At 36.3% G+C, this 22,571-nt stretch overlaps 1 protein-coding gene across 6 annotated transcripts in view; it reads right to left on the reverse strand.

Moving 5' to 3' along the window:
• Window positions 1-1,223: 1,223 nt before the first annotated feature.
• Window positions 1,224-22,571, reverse strand: part of LOC121870130 (DNA ligase 1-like) — a 66,865-nt gene continuing 45,517 nt past the window's right edge. For all 6 annotated transcript variants that reach the window (XM_042371904.1, XM_042371905.1, XM_042371903.1 and 3 more), the window contains 18 exons: window positions 21,378-21,461; window positions 20,598-20,708; window positions 18,757-19,412; window positions 18,221-18,523; window positions 17,466-17,757; window positions 16,632-16,804; window positions 16,089-16,312; window positions 15,498-15,626; window positions 9,614-9,753; window positions 8,886-9,087; window positions 6,637-6,843; window positions 6,094-6,310; window positions 5,853-5,959; window positions 5,599-5,727; window positions 5,293-5,381; window positions 4,410-4,518; window positions 3,985-4,077; window positions 1,224-2,545 (listed from right to left, as the gene is read on the reverse strand). In XM_042371904.1, the coding sequence (XP_042227838.1) occupies window positions 2,465-2,545; window positions 3,985-4,077; window positions 4,410-4,518; window positions 5,293-5,381; window positions 5,599-5,727; window positions 5,853-5,959; window positions 6,094-6,310; window positions 6,637-6,843; window positions 8,886-9,087; window positions 9,614-9,753; window positions 15,498-15,626; window positions 16,089-16,312; window positions 16,632-16,804; window positions 17,466-17,757; window positions 18,221-18,523; window positions 18,757-19,375 (3,114 nt within the window). In that variant the 5' untranslated portion in view covers window positions 19,376-19,412; window positions 20,598-20,708; window positions 21,378-21,461 and the 3' untranslated portion in view covers window positions 1,224-2,464. The remainder of the gene's footprint in view (window positions 2,546-3,984; window positions 4,078-4,409; window positions 4,519-5,292; window positions 5,382-5,598; window positions 5,728-5,852; window positions 5,960-6,093; window positions 6,311-6,636; window positions 6,844-8,885; window positions 9,088-9,613; window positions 9,754-15,497; window positions 15,627-16,088; window positions 16,313-16,631; window positions 16,805-17,465; window positions 17,758-18,220; window positions 18,524-18,756; window positions 19,413-20,597; window positions 20,709-21,377; window positions 21,462-22,571) is intronic.

Genomic DNA, 22,571 nt, shown 5'->3' on the forward strand with positions numbered 1-22,571 from the left:
TATATTTTGCACAAAAGATAACATAGTTACCTAGAGAAAAATTTTTATCTAAAAATTGTATGTTTAATGCAAAATATATGATGTTTATATTCAAAATGATCACCAAATTATAAGAATTCCAGCAATGTAAATTATATTCTGACCGGGTAATTTGTATGAATTTTATGAGCTAAAACAAATATCTTCAGTTAATAAAAAAAAAAATAATCTTCACGACACTATCTGTCAATCAAAGTACCCCACCTTGCCTCCCCCCCTCTTCCAACCGCGCGGTCAGTCCCAACCCTCCCCCCACCCCCCACCAATCCTCCCTTCCAGAGTTTTTAACATTTAGTATTAAATAATACCTCAGATTAAAGTTAGGATAATATAATTGACATTGCTGGATTCCTTGTAAGACCAGGAATATTTTGAATATAAATGTCATATATTTTGCACAAAAGATAACATAGTTACCTAGAGAAAAATTTTTATCTAAAAATTGTATGTTTAATGCAAAATATATGATGTTTATATTCAAAATGATCACCAAATTATAAGAATTCCAGCAATGTAAATTATATTCTGACCGGGTAATTTGTATGAATTTTATGAGCTAAAACAAATATCTTCAGTTAATAAAAAAAAAAATAATTCTTCACGGGGTAACAGATGGTCGGTCGGTCCCTCCCTCCCCCCCACCCCCCACCAACCGTCCCAAGGAGATGTGTGGGATAACCACTAAATTTTAATAAATAATACCTCAAACTAAAGTTAGGATAATATAATTGACATTGCTGGATTCCTTGTAAGACCAGGAATATTTTGAATATAAATGTCATATATTTTGCACAAAAGATAACATAGTTACCTAGAGAAAAATTTTTATCTAAAAATTGTATGTTTAATGCAAAATATATGATGTTTATATTCAAAATGATCACCAAATTATAAGAATTCCAGCAATGTAAATTATATTCTGGCCGGGTAATTTGTATGAATTTTATGAGCTAAAACAGGCAGTCAGGCAGGGTGGCGGGTGGGGCAAATCTAAAAATAGCGTCTGGAGCCGGACACTCACCGCGTATATGTGGAAAAAATCCGTGTTAAGTGAAAGTTCAGCTCTGGCGAGGCACCGCGTATATGATAAAACGCGTTAAGTGAAACCGCGTTAGGCGGGGTAATACTGTACTCAAATAATCTAACACATTAGAGCAATGAAATTATATTTCCTTTTTTTTTTGTACATAAACACTGCAGTAGCCAGCATGCACTTGTAAATTATGAGTGTTTGACAATGCGACACCACTGTGCTGCCAGCCCAATGATGATGTTTGTCAATGGTCATGTTATTCCAAACATTAACCCACATAAATTAAAAAAAAGAGTAAATGACCTCATTTTATTCTAAAAATGGCATAAACTAAACACTTGTGAATAGAGAAGTACCTGTATACAGTAGATGAGGTTACATTAGATCAGGTTAAGTTCAGTGCAAAGTTTAATGAAATGTTTGCAGTTCTCAGTTGAATAACCTAACCTAACCTAACCTATAAGCAACATGAAATGGAACATTCTCACAGGTATTATACAGACTGACCGATCTGACACACAGACTGTACCATATAAATAAACAAACAAACACCAGGAAGGACAAGGTCTTGTATGAGGGAGTAATGCTGTCTAAATATATTAGTGCTAAGTATGTGTCCTGCCAAGGCACATTATGAAAACCTTTGTACAGTACTCCCTGCATGCCTACATGGCTTCTAGGTAAGGAGCAATTCAACCAAAATATTTTAAATAACCGTGCAATTATAGTGCTCTAAGTTCATTTTCAGGCATACATATTGTTTCTGCAGAAATAACACCCACATTACTTACCAAAAGATAATACCTGTACAGTATCCAAATAAAAGAAAAAATAAATTATTCTTTTACTCATACCGATTCTTGAGAAAAAAATAAACTTAAGAGAATGTGCTTGGTTCCAAGTTATTCTATAAAATAAGTACAGGTTGTATTTCAATATAAGATGAATTTCTATATACAGTTCTGTTCAATATTTATTGACATAAAAGATATGTGCTTGACAGTTGGAATGGAGTAAAAAAGAAACCCCTCCCATTAACAGAATCCTCCCAATAACGGACAGAGCTTGCGCAAATTAGTCCGGTGTTGGGAGGGTTTACTGCATAAGAATTAACTAAATTCCTGTAATTATTGTAATTTAAATAAGCAATAAAACAATTCTTATATATGTTTGCATTGCTCCATGGATATTACTTATTCTATATGACACAGCTGAGACTCACACCATCAGGTAACCATGTTTACAAGTGTGGGCAATGATGAACATTGCGTCAGAACCTTAATATCTATAATATCTCAAAATTTCAGCTTAAAAGTCACAGGTTTTTTTCTTCTCCAAACTGGACTGAAACAGTTTTAAATTAATACCTAATCTCTCCTTGCATTGATCTTCTTAATAAAAATCTTCCTCTACAGTTTTTCCTGATGACTTTTTATTCTTTATTTGATCTTGACTATTGTAGAGATCAGCAATCTGAAAAGTAAAAATTTTTGTTTACTTTCACAAAGCCCACAAATATTTGAGACAATTAAAAAAAAAAATAATGATTAAGTTAAATTTCAGAGACACTGCACAAGTAACTTCAGATTAGTATGCTATAAAAAATACAGTAATCCTTCAGTTGAAATCCTAATACCTGTACAGATAAACAAAAGAATACTGGGTTTCAATGGAAAATTTGGTTTTGCATTATGGAATTTCACGTTGCAGAGAATTTTTCAAGACTGTATCTCTTCCATAGTGTGGGATGCTTACTAAAATGGCCACAGTCCTGTAAACAAGGCAGGCATAAACCAGTTATTACAACACAAAATGAACCAACCAAACCTAATCTGTCCTAGAAATTGTACACTACTTTTGTTAAATTAGACAAGAACTGGTTGGGCTGGTGTCATACGTCATCATAAAATGGTGTAAGCTTACCTTGCTTTCAGGACCTCAGCATACTGTAAACCTACTTCACTTTACAAGTAAAAACTAACTTTCTTCTTACATTATTCTTGTAAAGTGAATGTTCTTTGTGTATCATTAACTGAAAGTAGGAAATTCCAATGCTAGGCTAATGCTTCACTCACTCACTGAGACGTCTTTGGTGCCTTGGTCACACATCCACAAGTTACCATTAGGTCAACTTCTTTTACTGTACCAACAACATAATTTTTCAATAACAGAACTTTACATTCATTTCATTTTCATTCTTACTTGTGACGTTAGATAAAAAAAAATAACAAGCAAATGACATGGCTGGCTTACAAAGATTGACATACAGTACACCACTGCAATCTTTAACTAAAACGTATCTTTATAGAAAAATACAATAAACTGTATGAATCTGCAAAGTAGATATTCAATAACACATTTCAAAGAGAACAAGCGGCATGACCTTTAGGACTGTGTTGTTTGCTGTCAACAAGTACATTTTTTTTTATAACCGGAATCTCTTTTTATACAACTTTTCATGGGTAAAAAATTTCAGACACTCTTGAATATACGATTTCTGGAACTTCAAAGTTGCACCACATATAAAAAGTAATACAGTAATGCGAGTAATTATAAGGTACAAAAAATCTTACCTGTACCTTTTTCTAAAAGAAAGATCTTTGTAGAAATTTTCACATTTTCTCCACCTGCTGTTTATCATTATAAACATCAAGTAGAGCAAACATTGTACTGTATATGTCTTATAATATTGCTGATAAGTAAGAGTCTCAAAGATTCTTCTGGAGGGGATTGGGCATGACAACAACAAACTCAACAGCACCACATACACTGACACACTTTAACCCTTCCTGGACAAAGACCTGAACTTACATCTCAGAAAATCCAGATCTTTACTACCTGAAGAACTGCATTACAAATAAATAAATAAATAAATAAAAGATAGTCTACTGTGTATCCACTTTTAAACTTACTTGTGATGCACTGGTGGCGTCCTCTGGCACCTTATCCTCCCTGATACGCAAGAATCTTGGGAACCTCAAAGATATACCTTTCTCGCGATCAACCTGAAAGCGACACACTAGGTAAAACACTACTCAAAGGATACATGAATTAAATCCATACAGCTTGCAAGAGTTCTGACAGCAAGATGGATGGTTAAGTGGAGGAGACATGTGTAGAATATCTTGAGAAAAAGTTACATTCTTATCGTCGAGTTAAAAATAATAGTGATCACCGCAACAGTAGACACCCTAGCTTATTTCACCTTATTGAAAACTTTAATGCCACCTGGGAGGAGTTAGGTTAGATTGGGTTTGATTTGGTTAGATTAACACTAGGGTGATTAATCTCTAGGTGATCTCCCAAAATTTAGTACTGTACTATATTGGCAACTTACGATTCCTGCAGCAGCCTTATGAACCGGTGATATAGAGAGATCAGCACACTTGATCTCCCACACTTGTACAGCGTCAAACCACTGATCAGGAGCTACACTGTTCTCATACCTGTAAAATCACAGTTTAAAACTAATGTCATGCTGAACAGTTGAATTTCATTATCAATAAAATATTTCCTAAACTCATTTCCCTAAATATATAAACACAAATTCCATAAGTCTCTATACCACAATCTAAGTAAATTATTTAACTCTTTTATGATTGACTTATACTGCACTTCATCAATAACAATATCTAGCTGAGGCAAGAACAACCTAAGGTAACACTATACAGCGAGGTGAAATTATGCAAGTGTAGGTGTAGAGATGACAGCACAGTAGAGACCAAGGGGCAATAATTCTAAATAATGGCAAAAATAAGGATCATTAAAACTTGTGTGAGGCCTCGTTGTGTGGAATCTACATTTTGTACTAAAGTTTGGTTAACATCCATCAATATTTTCTTGAGTTATGACACAGATATGATGATGATGCTGGACATAGACATGGAATAAGTGAGTAAATATGCTTTAAAAAAAATAACAAACTATGATGTTAAACAATAGACTCGTGGCGTCACTGGTCTGTTTTGGAAGATGGGATGAGCCACTGGTATTTAACTAGGTATATTCTGGAGGCCTAATATGAACTACTGGGCACTAGGCAGGGCTATACTAGTATGATGTCCTTAATCCAAGAAAATTAGGATGGAATGAAAAGTTTTGAACTTAACAACCTTAGTTCGAAGCTTCCTAATCGTGATGAATAAATAAATAAATACATTATCAACTAAAATTGACAAATATATCTGTATAAACAGATTTAAATGTGTATGATGACTCACCGATAGTAAGATTTTGGTTTTTCTATAATATGATCCTTGAAGAATGCCGAGTGTGTCTGTAGTTCTTCATCAGTGAAGCCAGTCCCAATCTGTAAAAAAATAAGTCTAATCATCTGCAACTATGATACATACATACATATATACAATGATCTATTTAATTGAGAGTAAAGCCCAAGACCAATGGACTGCCAGCCCAGTATGAGAACATCTATGTCGCCATACAAAATGAGATATCTTACCTGGCAACTCCTTCTACACTAACATAAAAAAAAGGAGATGCCTCTTTGGCTATCCTACGTAGCTTACCCTGCAAAGTGTCTGATATTCTTCATTATCTGGATCATAACATGCCAAGAGGAAACCTCCGTAGTGGCCTGCACGTTTGCCCTTTCCCATGTAGCCTCCCAGTACCACAACATCTATTGTATCTCCCACCTGGAAAATGGCAATTCCAAAGATAAAATTAGTAATGCTGGTTTCAAGCTGATAAAATGAATGCCATAAAATGTAATACAAATTTCAAATAATTTTATCAGAGATAGAGACTGAGCACAACAAACCCCATCAAGGTAGTCCTTCTTCAGTTTCAGCCAATTACGTGAACGCTTGGATATCTCATACGTGGCATCAACATCAAGGGTCTTGACCATGAGGCCTTCGCAGTTTCCTGAGGGAGGGTAACAAAACTTTGGAAGAATTTTTCTCTTCAAAGTGCATCTGACCACCTCATGCATGGTCAGGAGTACAGATCATTCATATGTTCTCATGAGTAAATTTTTTCTCACAAACTACAATGCTCACCTTTAATAGATTCCTCCAGGAACTCTTCAATATCTTCAGTGTTTGTGGAGTCCATGCTTTTGGCAAAGACAAACTCTCCTTCGACCTCTTTGAAATGCTCTCTTAAAAGAGCTCTACGCTGCTCAAAAGGTTCGCGCACTAGAGGCTTACCATTCAAGTAGAGCAAGTCAAATGGAAACACACACACTTGTACTTTAATCTCACTTTCACTGGCATTCTGAAAAACATAAAACTGAAGTTAATCCCTCACCTAACGTATGTCCCAGCATACCTTTCTCAACAGCCAATTGAAATTCTTAGCGGACAATGTTCAGCGATAAATTATTGGTTGTAATCAACATCTAATAACTCAACGCTGAGTATCCAGACCTCAGAAAAAACCCAAAAAACACTTGAAGCAACAGGAGATAGATTAGGATATAAGAGCTAACTAAAAAAATAATAGTAAAACTATGCCTAATATATGAGGTTATCCACTAATAAGAGGAATATAAAAATTATTTAATTCTATGACAATAAATATAAGTACTGTACCATACTTACTTTTCTTCTCCGTGTGCTAAGTATTTGGAAGGGAAGGATCTGTTTTTTCTCACGATCCCACGCTACAGCTTCTGAATCAATAACACAAGATTTCACTTCCTCCCCGAGTGCACCTTTGAGTCGTGCAATGATGTCAGGATACTTGGAGGTGTTGTCCTCCTGGTTCCTGCTGTAAATATTTACTGTACCGTCCTCTTTAAGATGGATCTGTAATGATCACAATAGCTACAAAGATGGATTCTCAGTAATAAGGCTAATAAAGTACTTGGGTTCATACAAAGGAGTGTTAGTTACAAGACTAGTGAGGTCATCCTAAAACTGTATCTTGCGCTTGTGAGACCACACCTGGATTACGCAGTTCAGTTCTGGTCACTGTATTACAGAATGGATATAGAATTCTTGGAAAGAATTCAGAGGAGAATGACAAGACTAATCCCGGGCATTAGGAACCTTGAGTAGAGAGACAGGTTAAAGCATCTTAATTTGCACTCCCTCGAGAGACGTAGAGCGAGGGGCGACCTGATAGAGGTGTACAATGGTCCCTCGGTTAACGAGCACAATCCATTCTAGAAGGTTGCTCGTTAACCGAAAAACTCGTTAACCGAAACCATTGTTTCAATGGGTTTTTGGGTAATTGGTTCCAGCTCACCGAAAATTGCCTAAATTCAACAAAAAAGGTAGAAAGGTACACTTACTTTGATGTGTGTATGTAGAAGGCTCCTGGATGATGATGGGGATTAGAATGGGGGTGGAGAAGGGAGAAGAAAAGGCATTGAGGTGGAAGAGAAGTCACCCCATGGTGTCATTTCACCCATAAAATTTTAGTTCTCTTGGTGTAATTCACGATTATTTTCTTTAAATCAACACTGCATTGCATTATATATTGTCAATATGTAAAATAAACTTCAAAATGACCAATAATTTGCTTGTAAACACAGAAAAAAAGCGTTTAGTTGAAGAGTCTCAAGCAGGATGTTACCTCCACTGAAAAGACAAAAAGACTGACGCCTGTATGCTGTGTTGGCAGGCTGGATGGCGTGCCACAAACTAGTGACCCTACCTTCAATTATGTTCAATAATTGTTAAAATGACTAAACAATTTAATATTAAACTTTTAAAATTATGGAAGAGTATAAACTTCTTGATATTTACTAAAAGGGTAAGGAATTTAAGCCCTAGAACCGATTACTGTATTGGCGGACTAATACTACAGCTGGTGGACCGCCAAATGCAAGCTAAAACATGTGGAGGTCGGCTCGTAAGAAACTCATTAATCTTATGGAAGGTAACTCATTAACCGAAATCTTGTTAAACCAGGCGCTCGTTAACCGAGGGACCACTGTATAAGTGGAAGTCAGGGCTAAACAAAGGGGATATTACAAAGGTACTCAAACTATCCAATCAGGAGCGAACTCGTAACAATGGTTTTAAAATAGACAAATTTAGATTTAGGCGTGAAGTAGGTAAACACTGGTTTGGAAACAGAGTAGTGGATGAATGGAACAAGTTACCAAATATCATCATTAACTCGAATACGCTGAATAGCTTCAAACATAGGTTGGATGCTTATATGAGCAATAGGGGTTGGGTATAAATGGGACTGCCCAGTATGGGCCAATAGGCCCGCTGCAGTTTCCTCCATTCTTATGTTCTTAATACAGTGAAATAAAGATCAATATGTAAAATTTCTGCAGTGATGAAGCCCACTTGTTGAAATCTGATTCTTTAATATTACAGATAAACAAATGCTTAATGTGTTTGGCAAAAATTATAGAGAATTCTTCAATAGTATTTTGCTTATTGCCATTGAGGTTCCTATCACTGCTTGAAATGGAAGAGACAAGTTTATCCGATTGAGTAATGACTAAAAAATTTGCCCAATATTTTTCATCCAATGTTTTAAGGTTTAATTAATACCTATGTAGTTTTTCTAAGTGAAAGAGAGAGATGTCCTTTTTATGTGAAATTTCCCATGTCTGTTCAAGAAGAATTAAGATGTACTATTTATGGTAGCTAATTTCATAATAAAATTTCACTCTGTGTTTGATATAAACTTGTAGGTCTCAGCTGGCTTAGTCACAGAGCTTGGCATCAATGACTAAGGCTGCAAACTTCTTTACAAGTAATTTCATACTAAACCTAGAATGAAACCCAAGTGTGATCACAAAATATTACTCAAATCCAATGACCAACTGATAGTCTCATATAGTGTTGAGCCTAAAAGCTATAAATTGAACAGAAAATCTTACTTGCGCCCTTTCTCCATCATATTTATATTCACAGGTGAACTTGGCATTTTCAAAACGTTTCAGAACTTCTGACACCCCAGGGGTCGGGTGTGCCAACATGGGCTTCAGTGGAATGCCTGGTGTCAACTGACATCTATTTGGGAGTTCCTCAAGTCCTTCATTCAAGAGAATTGGGATGATCTCATCATAGGATGGGAATTCACTGCAAAATTTATAAAGCATTATTAAGGCTGATAAGGAGAGATGTGCTGTTATGAAGAATATCATGAGGATACATTAAGACAAGATACTGCTTCTATGGAGGTGAGTTGTGCTCAATTGGTGCCTGAGGAATACCAGAATGACTCGTGTCGAGCAGATCAAAAGGTACAACAGCGTCTAAGAAACGAAATGACAACGGAGAGCAGTGCTATAAATGTGCAGAAAGCATCAACCAAGGGCTTACATATCGAACAGAAATACACAAAGTTGTTAATATTTTCAACTTACATATACAGTATACAAGTGAGTCCTTAGTTATTACTCAATTCACAAGATCTCTTACTAATTCAGCATGCATATCAAAAGTTGTCATGTTGATTCAAGTTTTCATGTTACTAATGCATGTGCAAAACAACACTCAAAATGATCCATCCATATACAGTAATTACCAAAGGGATGACTGACCAACACAAAATCACATTAAACAGCAAGAATCCACAAACAAAACAATATATCTCAATACTCACCAATATGTTGTCTTCAAAATGAATCCATAATTGTCTAATTTTGTCTTCAAATTATCAGGATGAATACCCTTCCCTGCATCAGCAACTTCTGGTGGATACTCTTGGCCAGGTGGAGTTAAGAAGCATGCCTGAGCTATAGCCTGACAACAACGGCATTACAGAGATGAATACTTAACAATCTAAAAGAACATTATTTGTATACAAGAATAGATTAAAGAAATTTCCGACAACCTGGATTATGGTCAACAATTCTTTTTCAAAACATGGTGGTAAAAAAATATATTCTGCAGTCCTACCTTCCTAATATTTAGTCTACTTAATCAGAACAATATTCAAGCTGCCCAGCTGTATATGTCAAGAAGATTGTGCTTGGAACAAACAAATATTCAGAAAACTTCTTCAGTCTTATGAAACATACACTGTACACCTGATTCTTGAAGATCATAACAAAGGGTTTAAACATACACACAAGTATGCTAACACCCATCTAATTCACTCTAAACTAAATTGGACTTCACTTTAATTAATTAGTTTTGGTGATGACACTAAGACCCAGGGCCCAGATTCACTAACGCTGCCGAGATATGAAGTTAGTAAGTTCCGGGAGTTCTGAAGTCCATACGAAATATCGCAAACTCGATTCACTAAAGGTTCATAACTGAGCTGTGGTGATCGTACGAACTCTATAAATAGTTCTTAAAATGCTGACAGGTGGCGGTGGTGTGTCTCCTCTTGGCCAATCACTGCGACTGATACATAACTCGGTAGAAGACGTAAACCAATCATGTAATAACAAAATTAGATCCCGCAGGGTGCACTTGTTGAACTCGTGAATACTTATGATAACCTCAACATCCACCTTTATCTGAACAACGAAAACTATATCAACACAGTAAGCACCAAAAACATGAAGAATAAGTTAAGTTATTCACAGTTTTAGGATTTTTAGAAATTGGGTAAAGTTTATAAAGGTTTCTTTGGTGTTCTTTATAGTATTTTACCACATATTTTCCCTCTTCTTCAAGCCCTGCCCACTTTGAGCAACCAATATTATAGGTAATTGGAAGTAACAAAACATTATGTACTGCTGTACACTGCTAAAACATTGATCAAATATCCCTTATGTTGTATTGCATTTCTAGATATATGGTACATTTTACACACTGCTGGATGGGTTAAAACACTTGTTTCTTATCATTTTCCAATGTCATTACTGAAAGCGAAATTTCTCAGTAAATCTCATGGTCACCAAACGTAACCAACTGTATTATACCATAAACGCCTTAGATGAGCTGGAACCTAGGTTGTTAAATAGTTTCCTACTCCTGATTAGATATCACATAAAGGTTGCTCTCATATCTGTGGTAAGAACCTTGGCAGCCTTACCTAACCTTGGCTTTCAATCTTCCTAGTTTACAATGACTTTCATGACAGTCTTGATCCACTTTGTAATTTTAATCATGTATTTATAGGTAATAGCACTCTGTGATAATGCATATACAAGCACTCAGATAAGCAATTGTTTACTATTGGTATGCTTTACCAAGTAATATATTAAAATCTGTTTTTATTTTTTAGGAGGACCAAGTGGTGTACCACCCCTGACTGCACCAGAAGAGGCAATGATTGGTTAAATTAGTGATGTTACCATTCAGGGATGTTTGTTTTAGAAGAAGAGTACAGTAATTTATTTTCCAATTGTAGCCTCGGAGGTGGAAGGTCAGGTTAGCCAGTTGCGAGCATGATGAAATTGACACATTGGTAAAACTGCATCAGGAAGAATTACCATATAAATTTACTGTTAATTTAGGTTAGGTTAAATTAGATTCTGTGCAGAGGTAGCAACAAATGCCTTACAAGAACTTGAGTAGATGGCCTCAGCAAGGTTTGTTTTACCTCCTTTTATTACATACAATTCAAATACACTAAGTCCTCGCTTAACGTCGGCCCGATTAAAGTTGTTTCGGTACTACGTCGCTAAACTTTAGAGACCAAAAATTCATTTAACGTCCCAGTGACGCAGTCCAACGTCGTTTTGCGTTGTCATGGACTACCTTTTACGGCGCATCACCCTATCTCATCTGGCCGTGGAACGTCACAGCATCCCCAAGCGACGCCAGTTTTTGTTAGGCTTCCATAGTGTTCGTGAGTGTTTAAGTGTTTTTGCTCTTAATACTGTACTGTAACCATTCAAAATGTCTTCCAAGCACCCATCAAGTGCTACTGATGCTAGTGTTGTGAAGAAGCAATGTAAGACCATTAGCCTTGCTACGAAAATGGAGGTTTTAAACAGTTTTGAGAGAGAGGAGGAGCTACCCGCCGGGTCTCAGTGAATCACCACCCTCCTGCCATCCACCTCCAGCACTTCAGTACCCAACACACACTCGCTCTACCACCTCCGCCCATTGGTGAGTACCAATACCAACTTAATAGTTGGATATGCATGCACTGTTTTCTATAGAAATGGCAATGATTTTCTGTACATGCAATGTACAGTATTTCATGGGGCAAAGGGAAGGCTCAGGAACGTAACTCCAGTAATTTATCTATCTCTTAAGGGGAAAATTTATCCGCTTAACGTTGTTTCATATAACGTCGCGCTTTCAGGAATGTAACCCCGACATTAAGCGAGGATTTACTGGATGCATAAATTATTGTCTATTTTGAGGTTTTTATATTTTCTTTTGCCATTACCTTGCAACTGTTATTTTAATCATGTACAGTAATGAGAATCTTAGGGTAGCTACAGTATTTTCTTTATCAATTATTATCGGCTATTGTAAAGTGCGTATTTTTTTTTATCTTGTGATTCAGTACAGTCGGAGGAAAGAAAAAATAATATTTATTTTTATCACAAAATTTTCCTGTGTACCAACTTATTAAAACAATAAAAGTGGTAAACTTCATTTTAGTTCATTGTCCCTTTACTTCTTAGTAGTTTTTATGTGAAATGTTTCAAAGGTATCTTATATACATCTTCTTCTGAAAACTGCAAGTTTCAAAGTAAAAATCTGAAAGAAGGCCATTGGCCAAGTATCCAAGAAGTACCCATGACTCCTACCTGTGTGCCAACAGTAATCTACAAAGGTTCTTTGGTAATGGATAAGTGATTTACAGCCAAAATGTTCATAGTTAAATATTACTTAACTCAATCTAAGTTCATCAAACCATTAGAAAAGGGGGTAAAAATTATGTGGTATAGCACTTTTTCTTAGAAAAGAATTATGTTCATAGGTTTTTTATCTGATACATTCAGTAGTGATGTTTTTTCGCTGCAAAATTAATGAAATGTATCTTACCCATAACATAACCTAACCTTACTTATCCTAACCTAACCTTACTTTGCCTACCTAACCCAAGAAAGTCAGAACGCACATGGCAAACAATTAAGTTCTTTAGAAAAATTGAAATTACTTTAAAAAATACGTTTGCAGATAATTTTTTTTTATCATCATTTCTCCAATATACAGTCGACCCTTGTTAATTCGGACCCCATTAATCCGGATTTCGGATAATTCGGACAAAATCTGAACGAACTTTTTTTTTTTTTTTTAGATTTGTAGGAATATTACCGACTTGGACCTTAAGCTAAAATGCTGGTCCACCCACTGCTGGGATAAAATACCAGCGTCTTTTTGGTTAAATTTAACATCTCCACCACTAGAGTGGGGGGGGGGAGGGGGAGATGCAACGTTTAGCTTCAGACATGAAAAATATTTACCATTTACTGCCAGTAAACAATGGAAACGTAAAATATGTACCAATTAGTAATGAAAAGTTGTGCAGTTCCTTCAGCAAATGAAGCTCACCAACTTACAATAGGCTAAATTACCTTACAACGTGTTTTCAGTAGTTTATGTTGAAGTTCTCAGCACAGGCTAACTTAACATATCATATACGGTATAACAGTTCTCATTGATCTACAAAAAATACCGGTAATAAAAACGTTTTTGATATTTCACACTTAATATAATACCCGGTAATCTACTTCAACCTCCTATTGTATACAACGACACATGACGCACCACCAGCTGTTGAGTATCAGCTAGACGGCACACGTGTTTTTCGAATCGTTTTCAGTTAAAAGACGGTTACATCACATGTATATTTTACCTTAACTGTGCCTGAATGAATATATTCTCGGAAATATAGAAGTAGTTTTGCTGAAACGTGATGTATTTTAATGTAAAATAGGATAAAATACATGACGAAAACAAAAGATTTTACCTAACCTTCCGATGTTCAAGAGAAGTTACTCGTTTTTTTAAATAGTTTTTGGTTAAAATACTGTTATATTACAATGGTATTCTATTCATACTGTGCTTGATATAATGCATTCATGGAAATGTAATATTTTTGCTGAAATGACGTACGTATTACAGTGGAAAAAGGGATAAAATCGTGACGAAAACAATGACTTTCGCTTTCTTTCGTTCAAAAGATGTTACCATAATCACTTTTCGATTGGTTTTCAGTTAAAAAACTGTTGTATTACAATAATATTCTATCCTAATTGACTTGAATAAATACTACGATACCATATTTCTGAATATTTTCATTAAAATCCATCCAAATCATTTTCCTTGTCATCATCTGCAGCACCAAACAGCTTCTCCCAGTTCTCTCCTTGAACAGGGCTAGAGGGTACGTGTTTTTCGAATCGTTTCCAGTTAAAAAACTGTTACATCACACGTATATTTTACCTAAACTGCGCCTGAATGAATATATTCTTGGAAATAAATACGTAGTAGTTTTGCTGAAACATGATGTATTTCAATGTAAAATAGGATAAAATACATGACGAAAACAAAAGACTTTACCTAAGCTTCCGATGTTCTTGAGATGTTATTCGTTTTTTTAACTAGTTTTCGGTTAAAATCCTGTTATATTACAATGATATTCTATTCATACTGTGCTTGATATAATACATTCACGGAAATGTAATATTTTTGCTGAAATGACGTACGTATTACAGTGGAAAGTGGGATAAAATCGTGACGAAAACAATGACTTTGAAATATAATGCAATATTAACCCCTAAATCGGTTAATTCGGACAATCGGCTAAAACGGACACCCTTCCCCCCTTATTAGTCCGAATTAATAAGGGTCGACTGTATCTATAAATCTGTTGATGATAAACTATATAAACGTAGCACAGGATACCACTATTATGCATTTTAACCTTTGACTATCTCTGCGAATGCACTATATAAAAATGGAAATTTAGGTTAAGTACGGTAAGGTAAGTTTAGGTTAAGTTAGGCAAGACATGTTAAGGTTAGGTTAGGTAATGTTAGGTTACGTTAGGTTATGTTAGGGTAAGGTACATTTCAATAATTTTGCGGCAAAAAAAAAAAGTACAGATTGTATTAAATCAAGAACCAAAGAAAAAGTATATTTTGTAAGAAAAAATGTGATGACACTGTTCTACAATCTCTCTCTCGAGAGAGAGAGGATTGTTTTGGCTTCAGGTTAACCATTGTCTTAAAACTCAAATCATTATTCTATCTGTAATGACATGTGATGTATGTCTAGCAGCTGTGTGTGTTTTGGTATGGGTTGTATAGTAGAGAAAACAGCCTTATTTCCGCCTTACAATAGCTTATGAGGTCTCAAAAGTCACCATAATTTACAAAGGAAAGTCAGCCATTTTAAATCGAGCTGTGGACCTCGTAAGTCTTTAGTGAATCACCACCCGAAGAGTTTATGAACTTTTAAGCATATACGATGTCCAAATCACATCACAGTTGTTGACATCTAAAAAGCTTCCTACAAGGATAATTTGGAAACTCTGGGTACAATAATTTGACATGGGTAGAGCCCCAAGGCTGTTAAATTAGAGGGGTTTGAGCGTATTACAAAATGACTTGAGTTTTGCTTACCTGCAGTACAGACTGCTCGGCCAGGCCAATGCGCAACTTTCCACCAAGGGAGCGAATGAGATATCTTGCCTCAGAGAAACGACAGGCTACAAACATACCTTTAACTTTGTCTACTTTCTTGCTTCGTGACTGAAATAAGAGCAATATGTTAGAAACTCTGACAAATTTAAGGATGAAAAATAGTATCAACGATCTGGTAATTCCATCAATGACAGACAAATTGATAAAATGATTAAAAGCTTTCTAAAATCAGTCTTTTCGTGCAGTCTGTAAGCTGCTACCTGACAGCATGACATATTGTACCTATGACTACAGTTAGTAAATAAAAAATTGGTATACCCGTAATGTACCTCAAAAAAGTGGTAAAATGAATTTTCCAAGTTCTACTGCAAGCAAAATGAAAGAATAAGTCACCTCTTATGCCGAGTCTGATAGTACTGTACTGTACTCCTCTCTCATCAGTAAAGAATATTGCTAAATAGGTCCAGTAAAGCTAATTTAAGGCTCAAACATTCTCCCTTACAAGTTAAAACATACAAGTAAACACACATAAAACATCATCAACTTAAATACAACAAAAAAGTTACATACTGCATTGCCGGTCATGAGAGCAATGTCTTTCAGCTTGTCAAACACCGCTCGGACAGTCAACTTGGCCGGCTGGAACATTATCCTCTGGTTGGACCGTGATTGTTCTGCCACAATTCCAAGATCTCCTTTTTGCTCTGCGTCCAGCTTTATCTTCTCCATACTCCGTCCTGACGCCTGAGCTATGGCGCTCATCAAGATTGTCTCTCCGATGCCCAACTCAACGCCTAATAAAAGGTAAATTACAAAAAATCTGTTAAACAAAGTTGTTTTCTTGAAAGCTAGAAATACAGTCAATTAAATAACTATCAGAACACATGAAGAATATCGACCCCAGATTATATCACAAAGACTAAGCACCCTAATGCTATCTGGGACGATGGTATTAGGTTAGGTTTGTGTTAGGATGCTTATTTTTCAGGTGAAAGAAGCTGGGGTGGGGATTCTTCAGGTGATCCTAACTATCTATTATTACACAGTTTACTGATAGGGTTTCCTCCAATGAACTTATAAAGAATGAAAAAAAACAAAAAAACAATACTGTACCTTCAAAAGCAGGAGCCACTTTGTTGAGACACAGGTACACACAATGCAGGAGGTCATCAGGTGATAACACTATTACTGAGCGGAATAAATTAGCCAGAATTTCAATTGTCTTGAGTCGGCCGCTTGTCTTCTCAATCAGTTCCATTGTTTTGGCCAAGGCAAGATAAGGCACTCTGTCAAATAGTGAAAGGTTCAGTAAATGGATTTAAGTGTCAACAACATAACAGGCATAACACTTGACCTATCTTTAGAGACATGACCAACAGGCAGTCTCTGATCTAATAAAGGGGTCCATTCCAGGAAAACCTTTAGTAAACTGATTTTCTGGAAATATAAAAACATTTTACCAAGGTCTCCCATTATAAACTCGAAGATACATAGATGGCTATAAGGAAAATGCACCCCCAAAAACATGTTTTTAATTAATATTTTTGGGTGATAATTACAATACTGTATAGGCTAATAATTTAACTACCGTACTGTACAGTACTGTATCTTTATAAACTGACCACGTCCAGTATGGGAAACCCTGAGTTGCCTGTGTCAGCACCTCAACATCTTCCAAAGCTGTGAAAAATTATGGGGGAGGGGGATTATAATTCTGAAATTTTTTTATTTACATAAATCAAAACTTGGGATTTTCTCATAACTTTAAACTTTTGTAAACTGGATCTTTGAAAATTGGGGATTGTCAGTATTCTCTTCTTTATTCACCCCCAACCACTCCACTCAAATAATGTACAGTACCAAGAACCATGAGATATTCTCTTTGTAGAGGTTTTGTACATTAAATTACAATAAACTACAAAAATTACAAAAAACAGTGACTCTTACTTTTCATTGCGTTTCCAGAAGGCATCTGTGATTGGATGATATTTACTCTTGGCCGGGTTATAGCTGGCACCCATATCATCAGCACCAGCAGGCTTGGGAGCAAAGGGATTTATCACCGGTTTCTTTGCCATACTTGAAGCTTTTGAGGAATCTTTGCCAGGTGACGACTCATTCTTTTGAGACTTATCTTTCTTCCGTGGAGACGAGTCATTTTCTTCTTCTGATGCCTCGTCCTCCTCCACACAACTCTTAGTGGTCAGGGATGTATCATTTTGTTTTGCTGGTCTGGGAGCTGTTAAAATAATACAACAGGATATTTAAAATTTAAAGTTATTTCACTTGTAAATAATGCCAATTACAGTACAAGATGGTTGCCACATCACCATTCAAAGTGACTTAAGGTAACATGCATCCATTCTATCACTGCTGACTTCCTGTATGTTACCCACACAGACACTCCAACCTCACTTACTGGTGCTTTACATAATGAAAATCTACATTTTCATCTTCCTCATTCTCTTCTCATCATCAAACCAAGAGAAAAATACAGAAGTTCATTATTTACTGATAAGCTGAAAGTGCTGGGCAGGAACGAGACGGGCAGCTTAGTCCATACGTTTTGTTACCAATTCAGGATAAGAACAAGAGCATGAATAAACAGTGTGGTTATGCATTGAAACTTGAGGACTCTGGAGAAGGCACAGTGAAGAGAGCATTGAAGTGTCCTTTTTTGGCAGTCAGAAAATGATACTTACCAAAAAAACTGTGGATAGCTTTGGGTTTAAGCCTGCCCTGTGCGGCCTTCTCTTTAGTTTTGACTGGACTCTCTTTATTTTCAACAGCATCATCACAATTGTCAACCTCCATTGATTCTTTTACATCCTTTTGTTTTTTGTTCTCTAAGTTCTCCTCCTCATCTTTCTCCAATTCCGAGTCCTCATCTCCAGTGCCTTCCTTGTTTGATGTACTGGATGTCTCATTGTCTCCTTTCAGCCTCTTTACCATCTCTGTTTGTTTACTCTCCAGACTGTCACTCTTACGTTTCATCTGTTTACGAGCTGAAATATTAAGAAAGGATTTATTTTAAATAATTTCAAGAGACCTTTCATCACTATGGAGCAACTACATATTCCAATAATATCTACACAAAACTTCAAGAAAATACCATCCTGAATGTGTAGGTTGATACTCAAGCTTATACACCAAAACAACTTTAACAGAACATTTATCATTCGAAAGCTTAAAGAACTGAATTAATCCTCAAGCAAATTTCATGCAGAGTCAAACTTACCTGTTTTTCTGATGGGTGGAACAGTTTCTGGTGTGAATCCCGGAGACCTCTTCAACGATGAAGTGGATGATTTCTCTGGGGTGGTAACAGTACTGAACTTTGATGAACCAGGAGTTGGTTCATTCTTACTTTCCTTCATTTCATTTTCTTTCTTTTCTGTACTAGCATCTTCCTTTATCTCATCTTCTTGGTCTTCCTGCATTTTATTGTCTGTCTTTGTATCTTCATCACTACCTTCCGTCTCCATCTCTTCTTCGTCTTCTGCTGCCGAGTTCTTTTCTGACCCTGTACTCTTATCATCTTTTGTATCTGTGTCCCGGGCCTCGTCATCTGATTCTTTTAACTCCGTCTCCTCCAAGTTCTTGTTCTCATCTTCAACCTTGTTCTTCTTTTGGCTGGGTCTTGGGACTGGGATCTTCTTTCGTTTTGTTTGTTTCTTCTTTTCTTTGTTTGCATTTACTCCCTTCTTTGTTGTAAGACTTTTCTTCATGGCAGTCTTTTTTTTCTTAGTATTAACATCTTTCTTTGTAGAAGGACTACCGTTGGATTGTTTTGTACTCTGATCCTTCACATTCTCCTCCTCCTTGTTTGTGCTTGTCTCTTGGCTGGTCTTGGTCATATTTTCTTTTTCTTCATCAGATTTATGAGGTGAAGAACTGGAACAAAACACAGAGGTTAAAAATAATGGGAAGGGGGGGGGGGATGTGTAAACTGAACAGGATATCACTGAATCACTAACTAAATCACAGAGTACAGTACAGTATAACTACCAGGTATATCAATATACAGTACATAAAGTACAGTAAATAATCTAGATCATCTTATTTTCTTATTTATTTTTGGCATTCAGTGACATGCAATTTTCACTAAATTAATACAGAAAGATGGGCATTAAAAATATTATTATTTTATGAAGAAGGATAAACTTTAATGGATGTGTAGAGGGAGAGGTAGAAGCATTAAAACCCATAGAATGATCAGTATATGCCAGAAAGGTAGAAGCTAATGCCATAAAACATAAATTACATTACAGTAATGGGGGTGCTGGTGGTAGAGTGGTACCGCTCTTGCCTTCGCAAGCGAGATGTCACGGGTTCGATTCCCGGGCCGGTGGAAGTTGTTTGGACATACTTCCTAGCCCCCATTAGTCCCTGTTCACCTAGCAGTAAAGTAGGTACCTGGTGTAAATCGAAAGTTGCGAATTCGTATTCAGGGACAAGTTGTTGGAGCTTCCAATAACTTGATGACATAAAAACCATTGACTCTTCAGGATTCTATGCCCTTGACTCTTCAGGCTTCTACGCCCTTAACTCATGAGACATAAAGGCAAGCATGAACTTAGCATGCTTCCCTGTTGGGCACTGTAAACGCTTCTGTGCTTCACCTTACACAAGGATGTAGGGGAGTGCCCAATAAAAAAATAAAAAAAAATAAAAAAAAATTACAGTAATCTCTCTGTTAGCCAGATTCTTTAATCCTGGAACTCCCCATTACCCGAATTTATTTTATATTTTAGTATTCCGAAAAATTATGAGAAAAATGTCTCTATTCCGGGCATGGGAACGAATTTGCATGGGTGGGTAAGCTCAGAGTGCTCATGAGCTACAAATGGCTACTAACTGTCATGTGAGTGCATGGGCTGCCTATGATTGGCTGATGAATCTCGCACTCGTGACTGACCCCCTAAACAGCTAGTAAGCTAATCGGTGTTAAAGAGGGCAAAGTTAAGTAATACGACCATCTCACTCACATAATGGTCCATCTTTTTCACTATTCCTTACAGCACACATTGCCACTAAACATTTTTTATGTCACAATGAAATATGCTTTACAGTACATACCTTGTAGAGGGAACTTGTTCCCCCTCCTCCTCGCTATCGCTCTCAATTACCCGGGCTTTATGACGAGGCGTTTTTTTCACAGGAGAATCGTCTTCCTCTGTATAGTCGTTCCTGTAAGGATGGAACATTAGATGATACTAACAGGAAAACATTATAAACTTCTGCTCAATCACTCACAATAGAGGTATGAGAGAATAGTTCATGATCACTTGAATTTTACAGCAAAAATTTTTTTATTATGACAACCGTTTATCAACACATATTATGAAGAAAAAAGTAACTGCCGGAATATGCAATCACATGGATTCCAGGTAGCTGGTTTACCTAAATTTTATTCCTTACTTTTTCATGACATTATTGAATGTATTGCCAATCAACAACATAACAATAAGAGGAACCATGAAGTCTGGTTCCCTCTTATCTCTAATGCCTCTCAACAAGACGGTCAAATGGTGAGATTACAAACAAACACCTACAGCATTTATATACAGTACTCAAATTACATAAATTGTGACTGACTGATAATTTAAAAACTAAAATTCAGAGCATAAAATGACATGCACAATTTCCAGTAAATATTTCCTCCATTTCAATTATATACCACATATATTGTGTACAGAAGCTCTTTATTCAGTACAGTACATATCATACTGAAGTCTTTATTGTACACTCAAGCCAAGTAAAGTATTGTCTAAGTTATTATCTTCCATAACTCTTTAAAATCAAAAGTACAGGAGCTCATAATACAATACAATGTAGAAATAAAAGTTTAAAACTAACTTTGTATTTTTATTTTCTCCTTGTGAGCTTCCTCCAGATGCTCCTTCATCTGGCTTTTTCACCTTAGGGGCCGAGAAAAATGACCTGTAGGAAAGAAAAGACATTAATTTAGTTTGACAATAACAAAAGTATAATGATGACAATTGAGCCCACAAAAGATCATCTACTGGTATTAACCCTCATATGGTCTTTTGATGCAAATTGCATCGCTAAGCACTGCTATGCTGGTGAATCTTCTCCTGCTCAGCCAGCCATAACTCACACTGAGAGCCCCCCCCATAAGCTGAAATGCAGGAACAGTGGATTGGCCCCATCAACCACCAAGTTCCTCCCACTAGCCTTGTGGGCTGGCAGATGCATCTCTTGGGGTGCAATTTGGTCTGGATCGTTCTACCCAATGTTTAATAAAATGGAAAAACCGTTCCTGTTCTCAACGCAACCTGCGTCAAAAGAATGTGAGAGAGGGAGATATTTCTGACCCTGGCCAAGAGTACCAGAGGGTTATTGTGACAAAATCTGAAGCACCTTTGTACAATTCTTGATTCTGTGCTCTTCTTAAATACAGTATCACCAACCTCTGAACAATGTTCAATTATCAACCCGTAATAGTGGAGGAGATTGTTAACACCAGAAGGAATTTAAACAAATGGTTCATTTTTTCCAAAGATGTTGTTTGGATGATAGTTCATAATATAAACGATACACAACTTTTTCCTTTAAAGTGATAAACGTCTTATGGCAGAAATTTAACATCTAAGTGCTTTGTAGGAGAGGAAATAAATTATGGCAATTTCACATCTCCAGTTGCTGAACTATTGATTGCAAAGATAAAATTCTTGAGATTCGGTTGGAGGCAATTTATACAAATTTACCATTAGGTCAGGTTACGTTAGGTTCTGTGCATTTTCGTATTGATTTTCTTATCATACTGGATGCAGGTGCAGCAGCCATATTGACGGACTGTGTGGTTAATGGTATGAGAGAATCACACATGAGCAAAATGCGGTACGGTTAGGTTAGGTTAGGTTAGCATTAGGCTGCTGTACCAATAGACAATAAAGTATGTCTATTAAGACATTTTTTGGGGGTAAATTTTCATTTTGGTGTTCTTTAATTGACTTAACTTAATCTAAAAAAGAATCCTATGTTAGTGATAATGGTAAAAAATCGGAAATATCCATTGAGATAAAAAGG

The sequence above is a fragment of the Homarus americanus genome, unplaced genomic scaffold, assembly GCF_018991925.1.
Source record: "Homarus americanus isolate GMGI-L3 unplaced genomic scaffold, GMGI_Hamer_2.0 scaffold32335, whole genome shotgun sequence".
In the NCBI taxonomy this organism is placed as follows: Eukaryota; Metazoa; Arthropoda; class Malacostraca; order Decapoda; family Nephropidae; genus Homarus; species Homarus americanus.